The sequence below is a fragment of the Podarcis bocagei genome (genome assembly GCF_964188305.1).
Source record: "Podarcis bocagei genome assembly, chromosome: 7".
NCBI lineage: Eukaryota > Metazoa > Chordata > Lepidosauria > Squamata > Lacertidae > Podarcis > Podarcis bocagei.
The window spans coordinates 57,268,559-57,287,396 of record NC_138132.1 but is presented as its reverse complement, the minus strand read 5'-3'; the positions used below and the strand labels follow the sequence as shown (position 1 = coordinate 57,287,396).

The 18,838-nt window shown below is 41.9% G+C and overlaps 1 protein-coding gene across 2 annotated transcripts in view; it reads right to left on the bottom strand.

The window, feature by feature from the left end:
* The window catches only part of CDH13 (cadherin 13), a 715,034-nt gene that overhangs the window by 37,609 nt on the left and 658,587 nt on the right, over nucleotides 1-18,838 (bottom strand). For both annotated transcript variants that reach the window (XM_081201168.1, XM_081201169.1), the window contains exon 11: nucleotides 1,209-1,351. In XM_081201168.1, coding sequence (XP_081057294.1) covers nucleotides 1,209-1,351 — 143 coding nt within the window. The remainder of the gene's footprint in view (nucleotides 1-1,208; nucleotides 1,352-18,838) is intronic.

The window sequence follows — 18,838 nt, the reverse complement described above, 5'->3', positions numbered from 1 at the left end:
TAAATCACCATGGCAAAGGGGACCTTCTTCCTGCTCTCCGTTTTGCATTTTAAAGCCATATTCTTGTCAAAACCTTGCAAATGTTCCCTTGTACTGACTCGTGCAATATGAAAAAGATGGTAAAATTACCCTCTTAAAAAGAGCATTTCACAATTCATCGCTGCAGCTAAAAACCAGCTGCATCCCCGAGAAGTGTTAAGCATATTAGCTTTTCTAACATTACACACAAAGCCCTTATTTATTTTGTGCCTTTCAGCTGTTCAGGAAAAGGCAGCATCTCTCCCTCCCATCTCAGGCTTTAATGTGCGACAAAAGTAACTTGCAATGAGTTTTCATAAAATCCTTCCAATTTAGATTATGTGCGACAGAAGGAACCTTAATCCACAAAATATGTTTAAAATATTGCATTTTAACAAGGGGTTTTTAATTGTCTTTTCAATGTAATTGCTATTATACGTTAAATGGGATAGTCTCTGGTGTGTCAAGCTAGTTATTGGAACTGTGGTGCTAGGGGCTTGAAATCATTTCTTTTTTTGGGGGGGGGGGCAAAATTAAATCTGTTAATGCTAATATATCCAACCTCCTGAGGACTGGTCTGTAGACCTTTATTTTCTTCAAGAAATACATCCTCACAATGGGGATGGTCCTTTCTAACAGAGTCAAAGCTGAAAAGCAATCTCTCAAATGACAATCTTTTTGAGAACATTTCTGAGATTTTTCTTTTGCTGGATCCACTGGAAAAAGAAGACGGCCACTTTGCAAATGTATAATAGATGGATGAATGAAGGCAAGAGGCATTGGCTGCTTGTTTGTGAATGGATGTGCATGAATGGGTATGGAAACATGGGAAACTATCTCATACCAAATCAGACCGTTAGTCCATCTAGCTGAGTATTGTTCACAGCAGGGGTGGGGGGCCTTGGACCTCCTAGATGTTGCTGAACTACAACTCCCATCAGCCCCAGCAAGCATAGTCAATGACCACCAATGATGCTTTTGTTGAGCTGCTGCAGTCATCTAGTTTGAAAGCTTCCCAATGGGACATCTAGTTGGCCACTGTGAGAACAGGATGCTAGACTAGATGGGCCACTGGCCTGATTCAACAGAGCTGCTCTTAATGATTCTTCAGGAAACTGTGACATACAATGAATGGGATGAAAAGCATGTCAACCAACCACTTTCTTCTTTCATCAATTGCCATTACTCACCATTATCTATTGCCAGTAAGTGTGCAGTGTACACATTGTTGATAACAAATGGTGATTCACGATCAAGGACACCCCTGGTGCGAATTGTACCATTCGTAGGGTCAATTTCCAACCATTCAGCTGGATCTTTGTTAATGGAGTACCTAGGGGGGAGGAAAAAAACCCAATAATCAGCTGTGAATTGAGTTCAATTAATACAGAACTTACCTTGAGCACAGGCACCATGGGGCTCAATTTAGAGGCTTCACACTTTGAATTGCAGTTCCCAGTTTCACAAAGCAAGGAGAAAAAAATGCATACCACTCCAGCTGTTTATCAGATACCTTTCTGAAATGTGCAATCACCACTGGTCATATAAGAATTTGAGTTTACAAGAAAATGACACAGGCAACCCCCATTACCTAGCCATTAAGCAAGGCAGAAATTAAAGATCAGTCAATGGACGCTTAATGAGGGATGTGATGTGGCAAACAAGTCACAAGAATGAAGTCAAGTGAGGGTCAGTTCAGACACAAATTGTGATCTTGTATGACATGTGGACAATCCATCTATCCATCAAACAGACATCTATTGTCTAGAATGGGGAAGTTATACATATCAAGGGCTGGGAGCATTAATGATGGACGTGTGCCACATGACATTTGTACTGTTTGCATTAAAGGGCATCTGTGCCCCTTGTTACCTGCCATTTTTGACATTGTTTTGTATAATTTCACACACTTGCCTGTCTCTCATTGTCATCATAACTTGCTGATTTCCATAATGTGGAAGACTAACTGCTGAGAGGTCTGTGCTGATTTGGTAACTGGTTGGGATGGAAAGATGGTCTGTAGCAAGAAAATAGTTCTTTTAGGCTCTGCTTGAGTACAATGGGGTCACTGGAAGCTGCATTACACTGTGTCAGACCATTGGTCCATCTACACCAGGGTTTCCCAAACTTGGGTCTCCAGGTGTTTTTGGACTACAACTCCCATCGTCTCTAGCTAGCAGGACCAGTGATCAAGGATGATGGGAATTGTAGTCCAAAGACAGCTGGAGACCCAAGTTTAGGAAACCCTGATCTACACTGAATGGCAGCAGCTCTCCAAGGTTCTAGGCTAGGGTTTCTCTACTTGAAGATGCTGGGAAGTGATGTGGGACTTTCTGGATGCAAAGTAGATGTTCTCCCACTGAGCTATGGCCATTCCTGGAGCCTTTGGTCCACGAAGAAAATTCCAACCAGTTACCAAATTGATGCAAACGTGAAGCACCTATTGACTGAATGAAAGTTGGGTGGTTTGTAATATGCATGTAGTCAACAGGTGGAATTGTAAATCCTTTCCTCAGAGATTCCTCCTCCACTACACAACCACAGCCATACACTTTGCATTCACTGTGTTCCTGACACCAGCCTTAAATGTCCAAATTTTGATCTTTCTGTATTAAACAAAAGAAATCAAACCACTGGCTCAATATGACAGATACAATCTGGAGTCCCTACTTGTCATCCCAGGAGAAAGTTTATCTGTCTGGAATAAGTTGGCATCTTCCAGATATTTTTTTTTATATACATATATAAAAAGTAATACCAAAATGATTATGTGTGTGTTAGTGTGTGCACATAGACACATAAACACAAGACATAAAAATACCATACGCACCATGAATTAGGGGTAGGGGACTGGATCCTGATGCCTGCCTCTCCCCATGACATTGACAGGTTGCCAGGGCCATCCAATTGTCAGTCACATGACATCAATCAGGTGAAGCATTTCCCTTTGCAGACCAGCTGGATTTCAAACCTTATGGGCAAAGGCAGCCAGGCTCTGTAGGAAAGAAGTCCCTTTGCCTACATAATTTGATTTCTTCAAGCTATGCAGGCAAAGGAAACTTTGTCCTTCGCAGCTGTTTCCCTTTGCAGGGAAATCAAGCTGAATTCAAGGGGAAATGTTCCTCTGCAGACCAGCTTGAACTCAAGCTGAAAGAGCCCTGCAGCTAATCTAAGGCTAAAATAAATGCGTTGCAATTTATTTATTTACATTCACAAACTCTATATACATTCACAAACTGTACTCTCATTTTTTAAAACAAAACAAAACAATGTGGTGTATAAGACACCCACTCTGGGAACTGGTGGCTTTGTGGGGGAATAGGGACCACCTAACAAGAGCAGTGTGGTGTAGTAGTTAGAGTGCCTGAAAGTAAACTGGGAGACTAGGGTTTGTATCCCCATACACTTATGAAACTCACTGGGGCAGTCATTGCCCCTCAGCCTAACCTACTTTGCAGGGCTGCTGTGGGAATGAACTGAGATGGGGACAACCATGTATGCCACCTTGAGCTCTTTGGAAGAAAGGCAGGATATATTCATTTATTTTGTAAAATTCATACACCGCTTGATTTTTTAAAACACACACACAAAATGGTGAGCCTTACTTACAGATGACATAAGCAAATAAATACACTTTTAGCACCCGTATTTCAAGTAATCTTTGGAAGAAGCCATGATTGTTCAAAGTAGAATAACAGCGCTTTTAATGTAGGGTGCAGACCGGGTCTAACCTGGGCCTCGACATCGATGCAACTGGAACATTATAGGCACAATATTTATGGTTGATGAACAAAGGCACAGTAGTTCTGATGCCATCAAGACTGTGTCATCTATAGCAACCCTACCCAGTCTGTTAACATCTCATTGCTACAAATGAGGCTGTCGTTATTGGCATCCCAGGAACAAGTTGGCCCCATTGGGAAAGGGCAAAGAACACAACAGATGCAGCCGCTAATGAATAGTGAATGATGCAGTCCATCAACTCTGCCTATACTTCTGGGTTAATAACCATTTAAAGAGTTTATCTCCCATGAAAATGAGTTATTAGAATAATAACAATGCTCTTAATTAACGCATACTATTCCTTTGTTCCTTAAAAAAATAAAACAAGAGGTAGCGTTGAAATGAGAAAGAAAGGAATCAAAACAGAAAAAGGCTAGGTGAATCAAGTCCCAGGCAGAAAATGCTCAATTAACCCTAAAACAATTTGATTTAAAAATAAATAAATCAGCACCTCAAGTTTATGACATCTGAGGAACAAGAGGTTCTAACAGATCACAATACATTTCCCAACTGTTCCGCAAAGGATTGCACTTCAAAGCTGAAGTACGTAAGGCACAATTTGACAGAGCATATTGTTGTTATTATATTTAAAAAATAAATAAATACCAGAAATATTACCTATTGTAAGTGAATAATGCTGCTTAACTAAGACAATGGTTCTTTATTTTTTATAAATGTAAATCAGAGTTCTGTTAGTGAAACAATGCGGAGAGAAGGGCTCATGGTAGAGAAAATCACATAAAATAATGAAACTGGGACTAAAACAACAACCCCCCCCTCAGACATGCAGATGCCCCAGTTCACATTCCTGTGTTTCATAATGTACATATTCAGCTTCCACTGACAGCAACAGAATACCCTGCAGGGCTTACATGTAATAGGCAGCAACTTTGGGGGCAAGAGCTACATGAAAATCTTGCTCAGCATAACTCATTTAGCAGGAGACAAACAACACAAGGCCACTTTTTTTTTGGGGGGGGAGTCAGGATGCCCTTTGGGGGGTTTCCAGGAGTGGGTCCTCAAATAGGGGTGGTTGGGTGGTTAAACCTGTCAACTTCTTAGTTTCTTTCTGAGTTTCTCATTACCAACCATAGGTTCAGTTCTTGACATTTCCACAAGTTTGGGACTCCCTTTTTAAACAACAAAAAAGGCCTCATAAGAATTCATCGGTGTGATTTTCCCCCTACTTAGCACATTCTGCGTGCAAATTTGCCCAATATACTCATTTTTTGCAAAGCGCTTCCCCCTAATCCAATCCATTTTTGCATGTTGCTTTCATTAATATATGCATCTTTATGTAAGCTTTGTGCTAGTCTACAAATCTTTTTTTACACATATTTTGTCTGGAGAATGCCATTGCAAAATTCAGGGAAGTATGAATTTTAAAGGGTGGCTGTATTTTGGTTCTCATAAAATTCAAGCTGAGCTGAATTGCCCCTTCCTCTGGGCAAGTTATGCTGCTTTCAGGACCACTTCTTGTGACATATTTTGTTCAGAGAGCCAGATGCCTGCCTACAAAATTCACACTTAATATTTGAAGCGGAAAAAATGCACATGCATGTATAGTGTGGGTTTCCACTCACAAAGTATAGCTTTAAAAAGAGCCCTGCTGGATCAGACCAATGTCTCACTTGATCCAGCATCCTGTAATTACAGGATGCCTCTTGGAAGCATAAAAGCAGGGCATGTGTGCATTCGCATTCTCCACACTTGTGATTCCCAGCACTGGTACTCAGAGGCATATTGCCTCTGACAGTGGATGTAGAACATAAGACAAGCTTGTTGGATCAGGCCAATGACCCATCTAGTCCAGCATCTTGTTCGCACAGTGGTCAGCCAGATTCCTGTGGGAAGCCTGCAAACTGGGCAAGAGCACAACAGCACTCTGCCCAACTGTGATTCCCAACAACTGGTATCTGAGTCACAATGCATCTAACAGTGAAGGTAGAACCTATAGCCATCATGACTAGTAGCTCCTACTCCTTTGCACCACACTGACCTCCCTTTCCTCCTCACCTGTACAGCTGCCTGCCTGCCAGGAAACTAGGGTAGTGGCCTTGCCCCATCAAGCAAGCTGCTTCTGATGTATACTTTGCAATGTGCTTTCCGCTCTCAGATATAGAACGTATAATGAGAAACAGCCCTTGACCTCAGTCCCTTGTCCATAAAACAGCAATAACATGTTTCCACTCGAGGGGGTTTCTGCAAATGCTAGCAAAAAGCCCTGTGAACAGTAAACGTGTTGCATTAATGCTGCATAATAATTTCAGTACCCCAGGAAAAGGGGGAGAGCAGTGTACATATTCCCCTCTTCCTTGCTGTTGATGGAAAGGTACCTCTTTTATTTTAATATAGTTGCTCACACTATCACCACCGACTTCTGTACCACCTGTCACTGCTATCTTGTTTAATCTTCTTTGTGTGATTGAACAGGGGCTCTGTCAATCTCTTGCGGTTTCTTATTAAAGTTTAAGACACCTTTATGCAACAACAAAGAATAAAAGTTCTTAATCAAGAGTAGGCAGGATGCATTTCAGGTGGTTATTTACAACTGGTGTCTCAGAGTAGAATTATTGCTTTTTGAAGAAAATAGCCTTAAAAATATGAACAGTTTTTATTTAAATTCTATTGACAGGAATATTTATAGACCTCCAACTCATATCTAGATCTAGAAAGGTGGTGTACAATGAAATAATTAAAATATCATAAAGTTAGGGAGGAAAACATAAAGTGCACAACGAATGACTGGCATTGAATAAAAAAATAATTCTCTAAAAATGCTAGGCTAAAGAGATAAATTTTCTGCAGGTGATGAACTACCAGGAGGGTCGGTACCTACTTGATTTCAATAGGAACAGTCATCCAAATGAGTGGTGCCACCATGCTATAAGCCCTGGTTCATGTATGAACCAAATGAGCATGAAATGATTGTGGGGCAATAAAGAGGGCTTCTCCAGATGATCACAGTGATCTACTTATTAGGTTTGTTAAGTTTATATATTCCTTGCACTGCAAAAAAACCTGTTAAAACAATTTGCAACCAAAGTGAAAGTACAATAATAAAAAATCACAGAAGAACGTTAAAAACGTAAGCCAGAATACAGTATCTTAAAAGGGATCGTCCTCATCAGAACCACTAGTGCCAACTTATGATGAACATAAATCCAGGGCAAACAGCCAATCATTGGTGCTGCCCAGATGGATGGACGTAATATATATTATCATCCAAATGAAGTCCTGGCTCAAAATTTCACATCTGCACTATTCTTGGTATTAGCATGTTTGGGAAGGTTTAAGATACAGTTCTGGGTATGTCTTGTGTTTCATCAGATGCTGCTTGCACCCCAATAATAACTAGTTTTGCTCACTACAAGTCAGAAATAAATCATCATGGCAACCAAAGCCATTTCTGCTTGCTGGCAGAGGATGCAAACTGTTTAAAAGGCCATATCCACAAGGGTGTTTGCCATCTACACCCCATGGCAGTTGCTGACACCTCGGTCATATGGGCAGATGATGGTTTGCTCCAAGCAGGAACAATAAGAACACAGAAATCTAATCAGCACCACCACATGTGCCAGTGACATAGACTAGGAATGTTCAGAGCCAGCAGCAGTGTAGTCATAAAGAGGTTTGTGGGAAGGAGGATAGGTGTGTTGGCTCATGCCCCTATGACATGCTGGCCGAAGAAGGCAGATCTGGGAAGCTGCCAATCAGTGGGAAGGAGTGGTCTTAGCACTTGGAGTCAACGGAGAACGATAGCAAAAATGAAGCAAAAATTAGTTCCACCAGCAACACAACAGGGCAGGTGCCAAATCAGTGCTGATAAACCATGGGGCATGGCCACGTCTTCCTGCTGAGAATATTATTTGATTCCTACAATCAGTCAGTCAGGAAAACCTTCCAGTAATATATTGGAAGTGTTTGCTTACAGAATGTGACAATTTTCAAAAAATCAACAATAACTTTGCTGGATCAACGGTTCATTAGTGGCCAGTCAGATTTTCCTATCCTTTCTCCACATGCCTCCATCAGAACACAAGAGTCCTGCTGGATCAGGCCAGTGACCAGTCTCCTGTTCTCACAGTGGCCAAACTGTGGGAAACCAAGAAGGAGGACTTGAGCATCAGAGCACGCTCTCCTCTTGTTGTTTCCAGAGACTGGTATCTGGAAACTTTACTGCTTCTGACTGTGGAAACAGCGCACTGCCATCATGGCTAGTCACCATCAATAGCTTTCAAAGCTATCCAAGTTGGTGGCCATCATTGCCTTTTGTGGGAGCAAGTTCCATAGTTAAACTATGCAGTGCATGATTTTTTAAAAAGCACACAATCCACGGAGTAATCGTGTCTCCCAATATTTTGAAATCACTTAGAAGTTCCTTCTTCACAGTTCCTTCTGAGTTTTTCCACTTCATTTACTGATATAATTCAGCATCAACAGTAGTAGCAGTAACATTAGCTTCTTGAGCAGGGTGGGTAGATTATTGACTGCAAGATAGCAACACTCAAATCTATAAAGACAGCGTTTAATCCAATTCTGCCTTGTGGTTTCTTGAACAGATCCAATGACTTACATGTGATCTTCTACCATGTGCTCCTTATTCATTGTGTTTACTGCTAGACAGAGGATGTGTTGAGTCAATAAAGGTGACACAATACAAAAATTCTAGTTTTGGTAGACAAAACATGGGAGCTGCTGATAAGGCATGCATTATAACTTTGTTATCTTGAAGCCCATTGCTACTAAACAACTCCATGTAAAAGCAGTAAAATATAAGGAGGGGCCTTTGCAAATGTTGCCTTTCAGAAGTGTTGCCTGCAATGTCATCCTGTTGCTATCTTTAGAAAGACACATCAAATCAAGGAAATAAAGGGACTACACAGCTACTTTCCCTTGCGCCCCTCCCCTTCCTGCTTTATATCAAAGCCAGATATTTGCAGTCTTTTCTTTTTGTGTGTATCCAATTCAACAAGCTCAGCATAACAGGCCATTATTCAAATGTGAGTGTTTGGACAGACATCAGTGGCTGACCACTGTGCTGCCTTTAGAGTCTGCCATGCACCTGTTTTGATGGTCAGCGAAGACCCCATGGGCAGATAAAAGAATTAAAGGTGGTGGCCACAGAACATGCTGAGGTTTAGTGCAACTTGTTTGGTCCTGCACAAATGTTCCACATTTCCTTTGTCCCATTCTATGCATGAACACAGAGAAAGAGCTGTGGTGTTGTCAGAACTATCCAATTGCACATTATGCACTCTGGCCACATACTGCAAAAATTTTGGGGGGTGGGCAGGGAAGGGTAATTTATACTCATCTGCTGCTTGAAAATTTTCACTAAACACTTAACATCCACCCGTCAAATGTTGTAAAAGGGTGGGTGGGTTGCTACTGATTTTGCCCTGGGGGGCTTGGATCGGGCGGTGATGACAGTCGGGCGCCGAGAGATGGCTTCTTGTCCCTCGGTCCCCCTCCCTCCTACTCTTTCCCTCTCTCCCTCTCCTACACTTTCACTCTCACATGTACACACACAAACAACACACAAACTCACAGGCTGGCATGCACAGGGCACCCCCTTGGCTGGATCCCTCACATTCAGGGGATCCGCTTGGCTGGGAATTGAGGGGCACAGGGAGAATTCACAAAGTTTCCAGCCAGACCAAAGCTCCCTCTCACATATACCCTCCTTGGCTTTCAATACGGCTCAGCTTAGCACTGCTTCCAGGTTAGGGAGGGGGGGAGATAAATCAACCAACGGTTCTCTGGGAAAAGGCCACCGAGATGAAGGCACATTGGCTGCTTTCCCTCAAAACCAACCAACCAACCAAAATTAGCAAAACAACACCCACTTTCAACAGGGGTTACCATATGTTTGGGTTTCCCCGGACATTTACAATGGGAATTGAAAATTCCACCCAGACACCATTTTCAGGTGACAAATCCCAGTGATGTCCAGGATTTTCCAGACATATGGCAGCTCTAGCTTATAACATATCTAAAAACATAAAAGCATCAATCCTTAAAAACCTCCCTAAACAGGGCCAACTTCGGATGTCTTCTAAAGGTCAAATAGTTATTTCCTTGACAACTGGAGGGAGGGGGTTCTATCAAGAAGGCCCTCTGCCTGGTTCCCTGCAACCTCACTTCTTGCAGGGAGGGAACCAGAAAGCCCTCGGAGCTAGACCTCAGTGTCTGGGCAGAACAATGGGGGTGGAGACGCCCATTTAGGTATACTGGGCCAAGGCCATTTAGGGCTTTAAATGTCAGCACCAACACTTTGAATTGTGCTCGGAAAGTGAAGATCCTTTAGGACTGGTGTTATATGGTCTCGGCGGCCACTCCCAGCCACCAGTCTAGCTGCCGCATTCTGGATTAGTTGTAGTTTCTGAGCCACCTTCAAAAGTAGTCCCACGTAGAGCACATTGCAGTAGTCCAAGCAGGAGATAACCAGGGCATGCACCACTCTGGTGAGACAGTCTGTGGTAGGGTCTCAGCCTGTGTACCAGATGGAGCTGGTAAACAGCTGTCCTGGACACAGAATCGACCTGGGCTTCCATGGACAGCTGTGAGTCCAAAATGACTTCCAGGCTGCACACATGGTTTTACCCCATTCAGGACCAAGGAGTCTCCCCACACCCACCCACACCCTGTCCTCCAAGAACAGTACTTCTGTCTTGTCAGGATTCAACCTCAATCTGTTAGTCACCATTCAGTATGAGTAGATGAATGAATATTTTAACATTTTGTGGGGCAACTTCAGCCATAGTCCAATCATTTGATTTCCAACCACCCTTAATGTCTGATTTATCATCTTTAGATTTTGCCACATTGGGAATATCCCTTTGATTTATGTACCCCAAACAGGTGGACAGCAAAGTTCAGAATCCAAAGTGCCAGTGACCTCCAAAACCTTTTGCTTGTTTTCTTTTTCTTTTAATGAGAAGATAATAAATAATGAAAACCAGTTCTTTGAATCAGGGCCAAGTGCACCAATAAATGAAACTACACATTCGTGCTTCAGAAAGAAAAATGAAGGGTCCCCGAATTCTTAGCTTTGCTCTGTTTGCCCTCCACCTAATCTTCTGCCCGCATTTGGCTGTTCAAATGGGAAACCATAACCAGCTGGCTAGTTTTTTCCATTAAATATTTGATGATACAAAATGCAGAAGTCTGCATGTGTTAGCAAAGCCATGATAATATGCGAAATGTGCAGCGGGCCATAAAAACACTTCCTGGAGTGCAGAGAGATTTCAAAAGATACCAAATGAGTTTTTTTTTCTTTCCATCTCTCTCTCTCCCTCTGGATTTTGTGCTAAGACCTGGTATATAATAAAGAAGAATAAAGAATAGGATTTAAATTCCCCTTTCGGGCAACAATTTGGGCTGCTAACCTTTGAACCAGACACTGTAGCTCTGCCTGCAACACAAGTGTGCTGTGAACATTCAACTGGAGGGGCTCAGCTAGGCCAAGTGCACAGTTTAAGAACATAATAAGAGCAAATAAGGGCAAAAAGTTCAATCTAGTCTATCATCCTGTTCTCACTGTGGCCAACCAGATGCTTATGGGAAGTTCACAAACAGGACCTGAATACAATAGCACTCTCTCCAGTTGCAATCCCCAGAATCTGGCCTTGAGAAATGTACTGCCTCTGATAGTGGAGGGAGAAACATAGTCATCATGGCTTGTGACCTTTGATAGCTTTATCTTCTATGAAATTGTCTAATCCAAAGTTGATGGCCATTATGATAGTGAATCAGCACTGTATGAAGAAGTACTGTCCTTAGCCTGACCTGAATCTTCCAATATTGGGTGGCCCTATAAAACATCTTATTTATGTTTTCTCTTCACCATGCATAATATTACGCACCTTGGAATTTTAAAGTTGAAATCCAATTGAATTGTGCATAACGCCCTCCCCCATAAAAATCCAACTGGCTCATCCTTACTCACACATTTACTCTTTTCTGATTAGCTATAGTGAACAGCATGCCATTTTGTCCAATTAATATTTTTTTCCATTTCCCCCGATTTTTGGCTTTTGAATAAAAGGATAATAGGCAATTGAAGAGTAAACCGATACAGCAGGTGGTGTGGAACTGTCTGTAATGTGTAATAGGGAGTGTGGGATGTGTGTCTGGCAGTGATACTTGGTATTAAAACTGGAGTGGTGTCCCCATTTTAATCAGTAAAATACTGGAGGGCCAGGAATATATTATTCTGATTCCTCCTCCTCCTCAAGTTTTCACATGCTCCCTGTCTCAACTTTCTTCTGCCACTCTCCATCCTTCGCAGCTCTGCCCTGTTGCACTTTGGATGTTGTGTGAATTCAAACAAAGAATGAGCAGTCATCAGCCAACTTTCATAGAATCACAGAATCCTCTGGAGCAGGAGAAAACAAGCTTGCTCCATCCTCCAGGTGACAGTCAATTAGATGTTTGAAGATGGCTATCATAGCTCCTCTCAGTCTCCTCTTTACCAGGCAAAACATAACCAATTCCCTCAACTGTTCCATATAAGGCTTGGTTTCCAGACCCTTTATCATCTTAATCTCTCTTATCCAAAGCACACTCCTAACCTGCAAGCACAGCAGGTTTCACCTCTGCTAACTGCAACCCCTTCCTGCTGGACCAAGCCCATTAAATAGTTAACGATAACTGATTAAGTAAGTTGCAGACTTCTCTGTGGCACAATGGATCAGTGCATCTGGCTGTTTACCATAAGCTTGCAGGTTCAAGCCCACACAGAGACAGGTGTGAGCAGGACTGCAGAGGGTTGGACTAGGTGACCCTCAGGATCCTTTCCAATTCTACAGTTCTATGATTCCTCTGCACACATTCCAGCTTGCCAATACCCTTCTTAAATTGTGGTGCCCAGAAGCGGACGCAGGACTCCAAGTGTGGACTGACCAAGGCAGAACAGAGTGCTACTATTACTTCCCTTGAGTGGGACACTAGAGTTCTTTGGACACAGCCTACAATAAAACTAGCTTTTTTTGCTCCTCATCACACTGTTGACTCATGTTAAGCTTGTGGTCTACTAAGACCCTTAGACCCTTTTCACATGTACTATGGGCAATCCAGGTGACCCTCATTTATACAGTGGTGCCCCGCAAGACGAATGCCTCGCAAGACGGAAAACCCGCTAGATGAAAGGGTTTTCCGTTTTTTGAGCTGCTTCACAAGACGATTTTCCCTATGGGCTTGCTTTGCAAGACGAAAACGTCTTGCAAGTATTCCAATTTTTTTTTCGCTCCCCCCCCTTTTTCTAAGCCGCTAAGCCGCTAATAGCCTTTTAGCCACTAATCCTCTAAGCCTTTAATAGCCGCTAAGCCTTTAATAGCCGCTAAACCGCTAATAGCGCTAAGCCGCTAAGCCGCTAATAGGGTTGCTTCACAAGACAAAAAAACCGCTAGACGAAGAGACTCGCGGAATGGATTAATTTCGTCTTGCGAGGCACCACTGTACTTGTGCATTTCTTTTTCCCTGCCCAAGTGTAGAACCTGACATTTGTCCCTGTTGAAATTCATTTTGTATTTCATTTTCAGAATCAGATTTTGTGTTGACAACTTGCAGGATTTTGCTCTCCGCCCTCCTCTCCTTTTTCTTACTCCATTTTTATCATAATCACAATCATTACTACCACCATCCATAGGAGCTAATGCCTAGGGGCCGAGGTCCTTCCACCCCCCCCCCCGCCAATAACATACCTGGGGGGGGGTGTGGAATTGCCATTCAAATGTGTGTGTCACATCTTGTGATTGATCATGTGGGGTGGGGCTTGCCTGACCCCCCTTTTTTATTTAACTTGGCACCCCTATCATCATCACCATCATAAAGTCTCAACCAAGGTGGGCTACATTAAAAAAAGATTAAAAATATAGTCACATGACCCTACTCTAATATATCATACTGTATAAGATCTACATATCAACAAGTCAGATGGTATATAGCAGGACACTCAATAATAGCAGCTCAACACTCAAAGGAGAAGTGGTGCATCTTCAGTGACCAACTAAAACTGCAAAGAAAAAGGGCTTGCTATATCTCTAGAGCAGGGGTAGGCAACCTAAGGCCCGTGGGCTGGATGCGGCCCAATCACCTTCTAAATCCAGCCCATGGACAGTCCGAGAATCAGCATGTTTTTACATGAGTAGAATGTGTCCTTTTATTTAAAATGTGTCCTTTTATTTAAAATGCATCTCAGGAATTCGTTCATTTATTTTTTCCAAAATATAGTCCGGCCACCACATGGTCTGAGGGACGGTGGACCGGCCCATGGCTGAAAAAGGTTGCTGACCCCTGCTCTAGAGAGTCCCATTGGTTTGGTGTCCATTACAGACAGGGTCCCATCACCAGAAGCCTGCCTTCACCCTGTCTGCATGCATTATATAAATGAGGAATATGCTCCAAGAGGCCACTCATATTTTTATTGTAGGAAGGGGTGGTGTTATCGTTAGGGCAGCTAGACAGACCTCAGACAGACACAGTTTTGACCTTTGAGGGCTACAGTTTTATTTGTGCTATGAACTGGATCCAAACTACAAGAAAGAAGATTCCACCTAAACATTAGGAAGAACTTCCTGACAGTAAGAGCTGTTCGACAGTGGAATTTGCTGCCAAGGAGTGTGGTGGAGTCTCCTACTTTGGAGGTCTTTAAGCAGAGGCTTGACAACCATATGTCAGGAGTGCTCTGATGGTGTTTCCTGCTTGGCAGGGGGTTGGACTCGATGGCCCTTGTGGTCTCTTCCAACTCTATGATTCTATGATTCTATAATTCTATGATTCTATGATTCTATGATTCTATGATTCTATGAACTTATAGCAATAGTTTGAAGACTTCCAAAGTTCATGCTGCCACAAGGAGAACCTCTCTTCATACTACAACAAAACTGCTGGATAACATGTCCAATGTTTCTGTTGCCATAAGAATCCTTCTCACACTTCCAACGTCAGTGGCAAGTGGTGAGCACAGTTTCTTGAAGCTGAAACTTATAAAGACTTGCATATGCTCAACAATGTTGCAAAAGAGACTAGTTGGCTTGGCAACTACATCAGTGGAACGTGTCAAAGCATCAGCTCTTGAGCTGAAGGAGCCGGTGACAGAATTTGCAATGGAAAAGGCACGCAAAGTGAGATTTTGTTGTGCCTGAAACTGAAACTTTTGAGAAATGTCAACAACACAATTCACAAGGTTATTCAAAATGATTTGTGTGCTAAAACATTTTCTTTTGTATTTGAGAAAGAGAATCAAAGATGGATGTATTACTTGTTCTTTCAATTTGAAATAAATTTGGTAGTTTCAAGTTTCAAGTTTCGTGCTTTTCATTTTTCCCACAAGACATTTGTTTTTTAAAATGTAAGTTAGCTTTTTTTTGGGGGGGTGCAAGTAGTTATCCTGGCAGCAACAATGATTTTAGGTCTATGAGTTTCGGAGTGGGGCACTCCTTCAAGGGTTTGAAAAGCTTGCATGTTTTTAAAGTTCAGAAATACTACTTCATTCCAGTCTGAACAACTCAAGCACCAGGTTGGAAACGTACTAGAGGAAAAATTTATTCTCTCCAAATTTATGTTGAACCTCTGTACGAGTTCAGTGCAGAATATGCAATGTACAAGAAAACTACAGCATGGTTAATAGATGGGTTCCTAGACTCTGCTCAAGCACTTCCCGTGAAGGGGAATACACCACCTGCAGAAGCAATCTGTTCTACTGCTCAGCAGCTTGTACCGTTAGAAAGTTTATCCTAAAGTTTAGATGTAATCTGCTTACCTGCATTTTCCACCCATCTGTTCTAGGCATCTTGAGCAACAGAGGGTAAATCTGATCCATCTTTTACTTTACAGCCTTTGAAGACAGCTTATTGCAACTCCTAAAGCCTTCTCAACATGAATGTTGGTTCTGTGAAGCTTAGCTTCTTTAACAATAATTCCAGTTATTAACTAACTTCTACTAACTGTTTATAAGAAACTAAACTCTGATTTTGTACACTATGAAGAAAAGGAAGAATGAGCAGGAAAACCTAGTTATTTTACTTTTTCATAATACTCAGTGGGAGTTACAGAAAAATATATCCCCTTATCTTAGGCCTCTCGCTGTGTCACTCCCAAATGATTCCTCTAAAATAGTGGTTCCCAATTAGCTAAGTAAAGCAGACCCCCTTTTTTTCAAAAGCCGAGCCGTGGACCTCTTACTTTTGAAATTTTGGATATTTATTTCTATGTTGATGTTTGTTTTGTGAATGGTGTCACTGGGTGGATTATGCAGACCCCCTGAGGTCTGTGGACCACTTATTGGGAACCACTGCCCTAAAAGGAACCAAACGCAGTTTCGACACAGCTACCACATGTCCTCTTAATGTTGTCTTCTCCAGGCTAAACACTGAGCTCTTTCTACTGTTCCTCACTAGTTGCATATAAAGATATTAGAGTACGCCATATAGCTTTTGTAGTCAGTTGGCAATCCTGGGCAAGGTTGAGGATTATTTCTACAAATACATCCTATTATTTCTGACACCACTCCTCATCACTGGAAAGCCATACCTGAAATTCACTTCTGATTTATCATATATGTCAGCCTGGAGATTTAGCAAACTAACCTTAATAATCATTTTCTGGAATGATTTTAAACAGAGGGAATTTAAAAAAGATCAGGCAATTGGCAAGTTCTTTGCCACTGGATGATAGAATCTGGAAAAATGTCCAAGTAATTAATTACATTTGGAAAAAATTGAAAGGGATGAGGGGAAAAAATGAATCTAAAACCTGCAGAATTGTTGCAATGAGAGCTTTAAAATGGAATGTAAATATTCCCTCATCAAATTAAAGCCATAAAGTGGTGATCATAGGGCTGTTAAATAAAATTTGAAATTAAATGAAAAGATTTTCTTCATCTGTCTACTCCTGAAACCCCTTCCAAATACTTCTAGCTATCAAGTTGTATTATTACTATTATTATTATTATTATTATTATTATTATTATTATTATTATTATTATTATTATTATTATTATCCCTATGGATGGAAATGTGTGGCTGTGAAGAATCAGAAAGAATCATAGAAGGTGGAATATTTTGAAAGAAATATCTATATACAGTGATCACACTTGGGAATATACTTCAGAAAAATGAAAGGCTGTTTTACGAAGCAGTCTGTGCCCACGTGCATTAAAAGATATGCTTATTCCATCCTAGAAACGAAGAATCTCGTTATCCCACAACTCATGGAGAAGAGGGAACATACAGAATCATACCCCTCACCCATCTACTCCAACATTATATGTGTCCACCAGGGGTCAGTCCCAAGATCCCTTGAACTGCAGATCGAACCTATGACCTTCTGCATGCAAATAGTGGCTCCATTATTAGGACATAGATTCTCCAAAAGAGGATATGAAATTGCCTTGGACTGTAAGATCATTTGTTTGTGTAGCCTGCTTGTGATGCAGCATCTTTGCCCTCCACCCACAATAGCCTATTTCATGCAAATAAAATCTTCTCCCACTGAATGATGGTCCCACCACAAAATAATACTAGTTCCTAGCCTGGGATCCTGTGGTGGGCAAGGAGGACTCCTCTGGGAGATTTTAAAGCTCTACGTGGATTGTATTGCTGATTTTAATTTTTGCCATGCCTGCCCAAGTTACCAAAATCTACTTCTGGTATTGCTGAAAACTGCAAATGGGAAGAGCACTCCTGTTTGTGGGCTTCCCATAAGCATCTGGTTGGTCACTTGAGCTGCATTTAGACAGCCACTTATTCCATTCCCCTAACATTCCCTTAACTGTTAATTTCCACATTACATTTGAGCTTTCACATGTCATGAAAATCACTTCTGGGAACGTTATTACAGTGGAAAAAAATGTTTGCAACCTCCTTAACCTGAAAAATCATGGGAGATAAGATGATGAAAACTGGGGCAGTATACCAGCATATAGTTATTTCTTGCTGTTTCATGAAGGAATGGGGGGGGGGAGCAGAGATGCAGCCCAGTGGTGTTCGTTGTTGTGTCACACCATGCCCACTGCTGTGAATTAAATTTAGCCGGAACATGTTGGAATATCAGTCAAAAAGCCACAGTTTCAAAACACCACAGGCGCCGCAGTGTGAAAGCAACATTGGAAAATGAGATATAAGTGCTAGATTATCATCAATAAAACTAATTCAGTATTCCCCACATCTGAATGCACCCTTAAAGAACAGCACTACATTCACACACCACTTTTAAAGCACCATGATACCATTTCAAACAGTCATGGCTTCCCCGAAAGAATTCAGTTTTGAATGTAGTTTTGGATGTTGAGAGTTGTTTGGGGGTAGTGCTGAATTAAACCATGTGGAAACCCCTAGGCAGTTGAAATCTCAGGGAGGCCCCAGTGTGTGGACTCTAGTGGGATAACATTGATCTGAGAAAGCTTGATTGATTCAAGATCAAATCAATATTATTTTGATCCATTGTCGTGGGGCCCCCAAAGGCATGGGGCCCAAAGGCTGGTGCCTACTCTGCCTATTTGATAATCTGGCACTGCTGGGAGGGGGTTATTCCCCTCCCAGATCTATAATTCCCATAGTTCCCTGTGAAGAGAGATTGATTATTAAATCAATCTGAGAACTGTAACTTGGTGGGGGGAAACAGGAGTCTCCCAATGAGTGTCACCACCCTTAACTAACCACAGCTCCCATAGTTTTGAAGTGGCACCATAGTACTTTAATTGCATGGGGTGAATGTGGTGCAGGATGCTGTTCAGGCCCTTGGCCTGACCCAGCAAGGCTCCTCTCGTGTTTTTAAATGTACTCCCACCATGGAGATTTTGCTTGCTAACAGACAAGGGGGACTTTTAGTCCACTATTCTTACACACGCTTAGCTTGTTCCTGTTCCCAGTATAATCAGTGTTACTAGTGCTACAGTAATCCACAGCATCTCCCTGCCTTGTTAGTTGCCACGCAGTCTTCAAAGACGGAGAGGCCGGCAGATGAAACGTCTGAAGTGCCTGGACAAAATAAGCCTATTAACTGGCACAGTTCTCAGAGAGAGTGGCTTTTT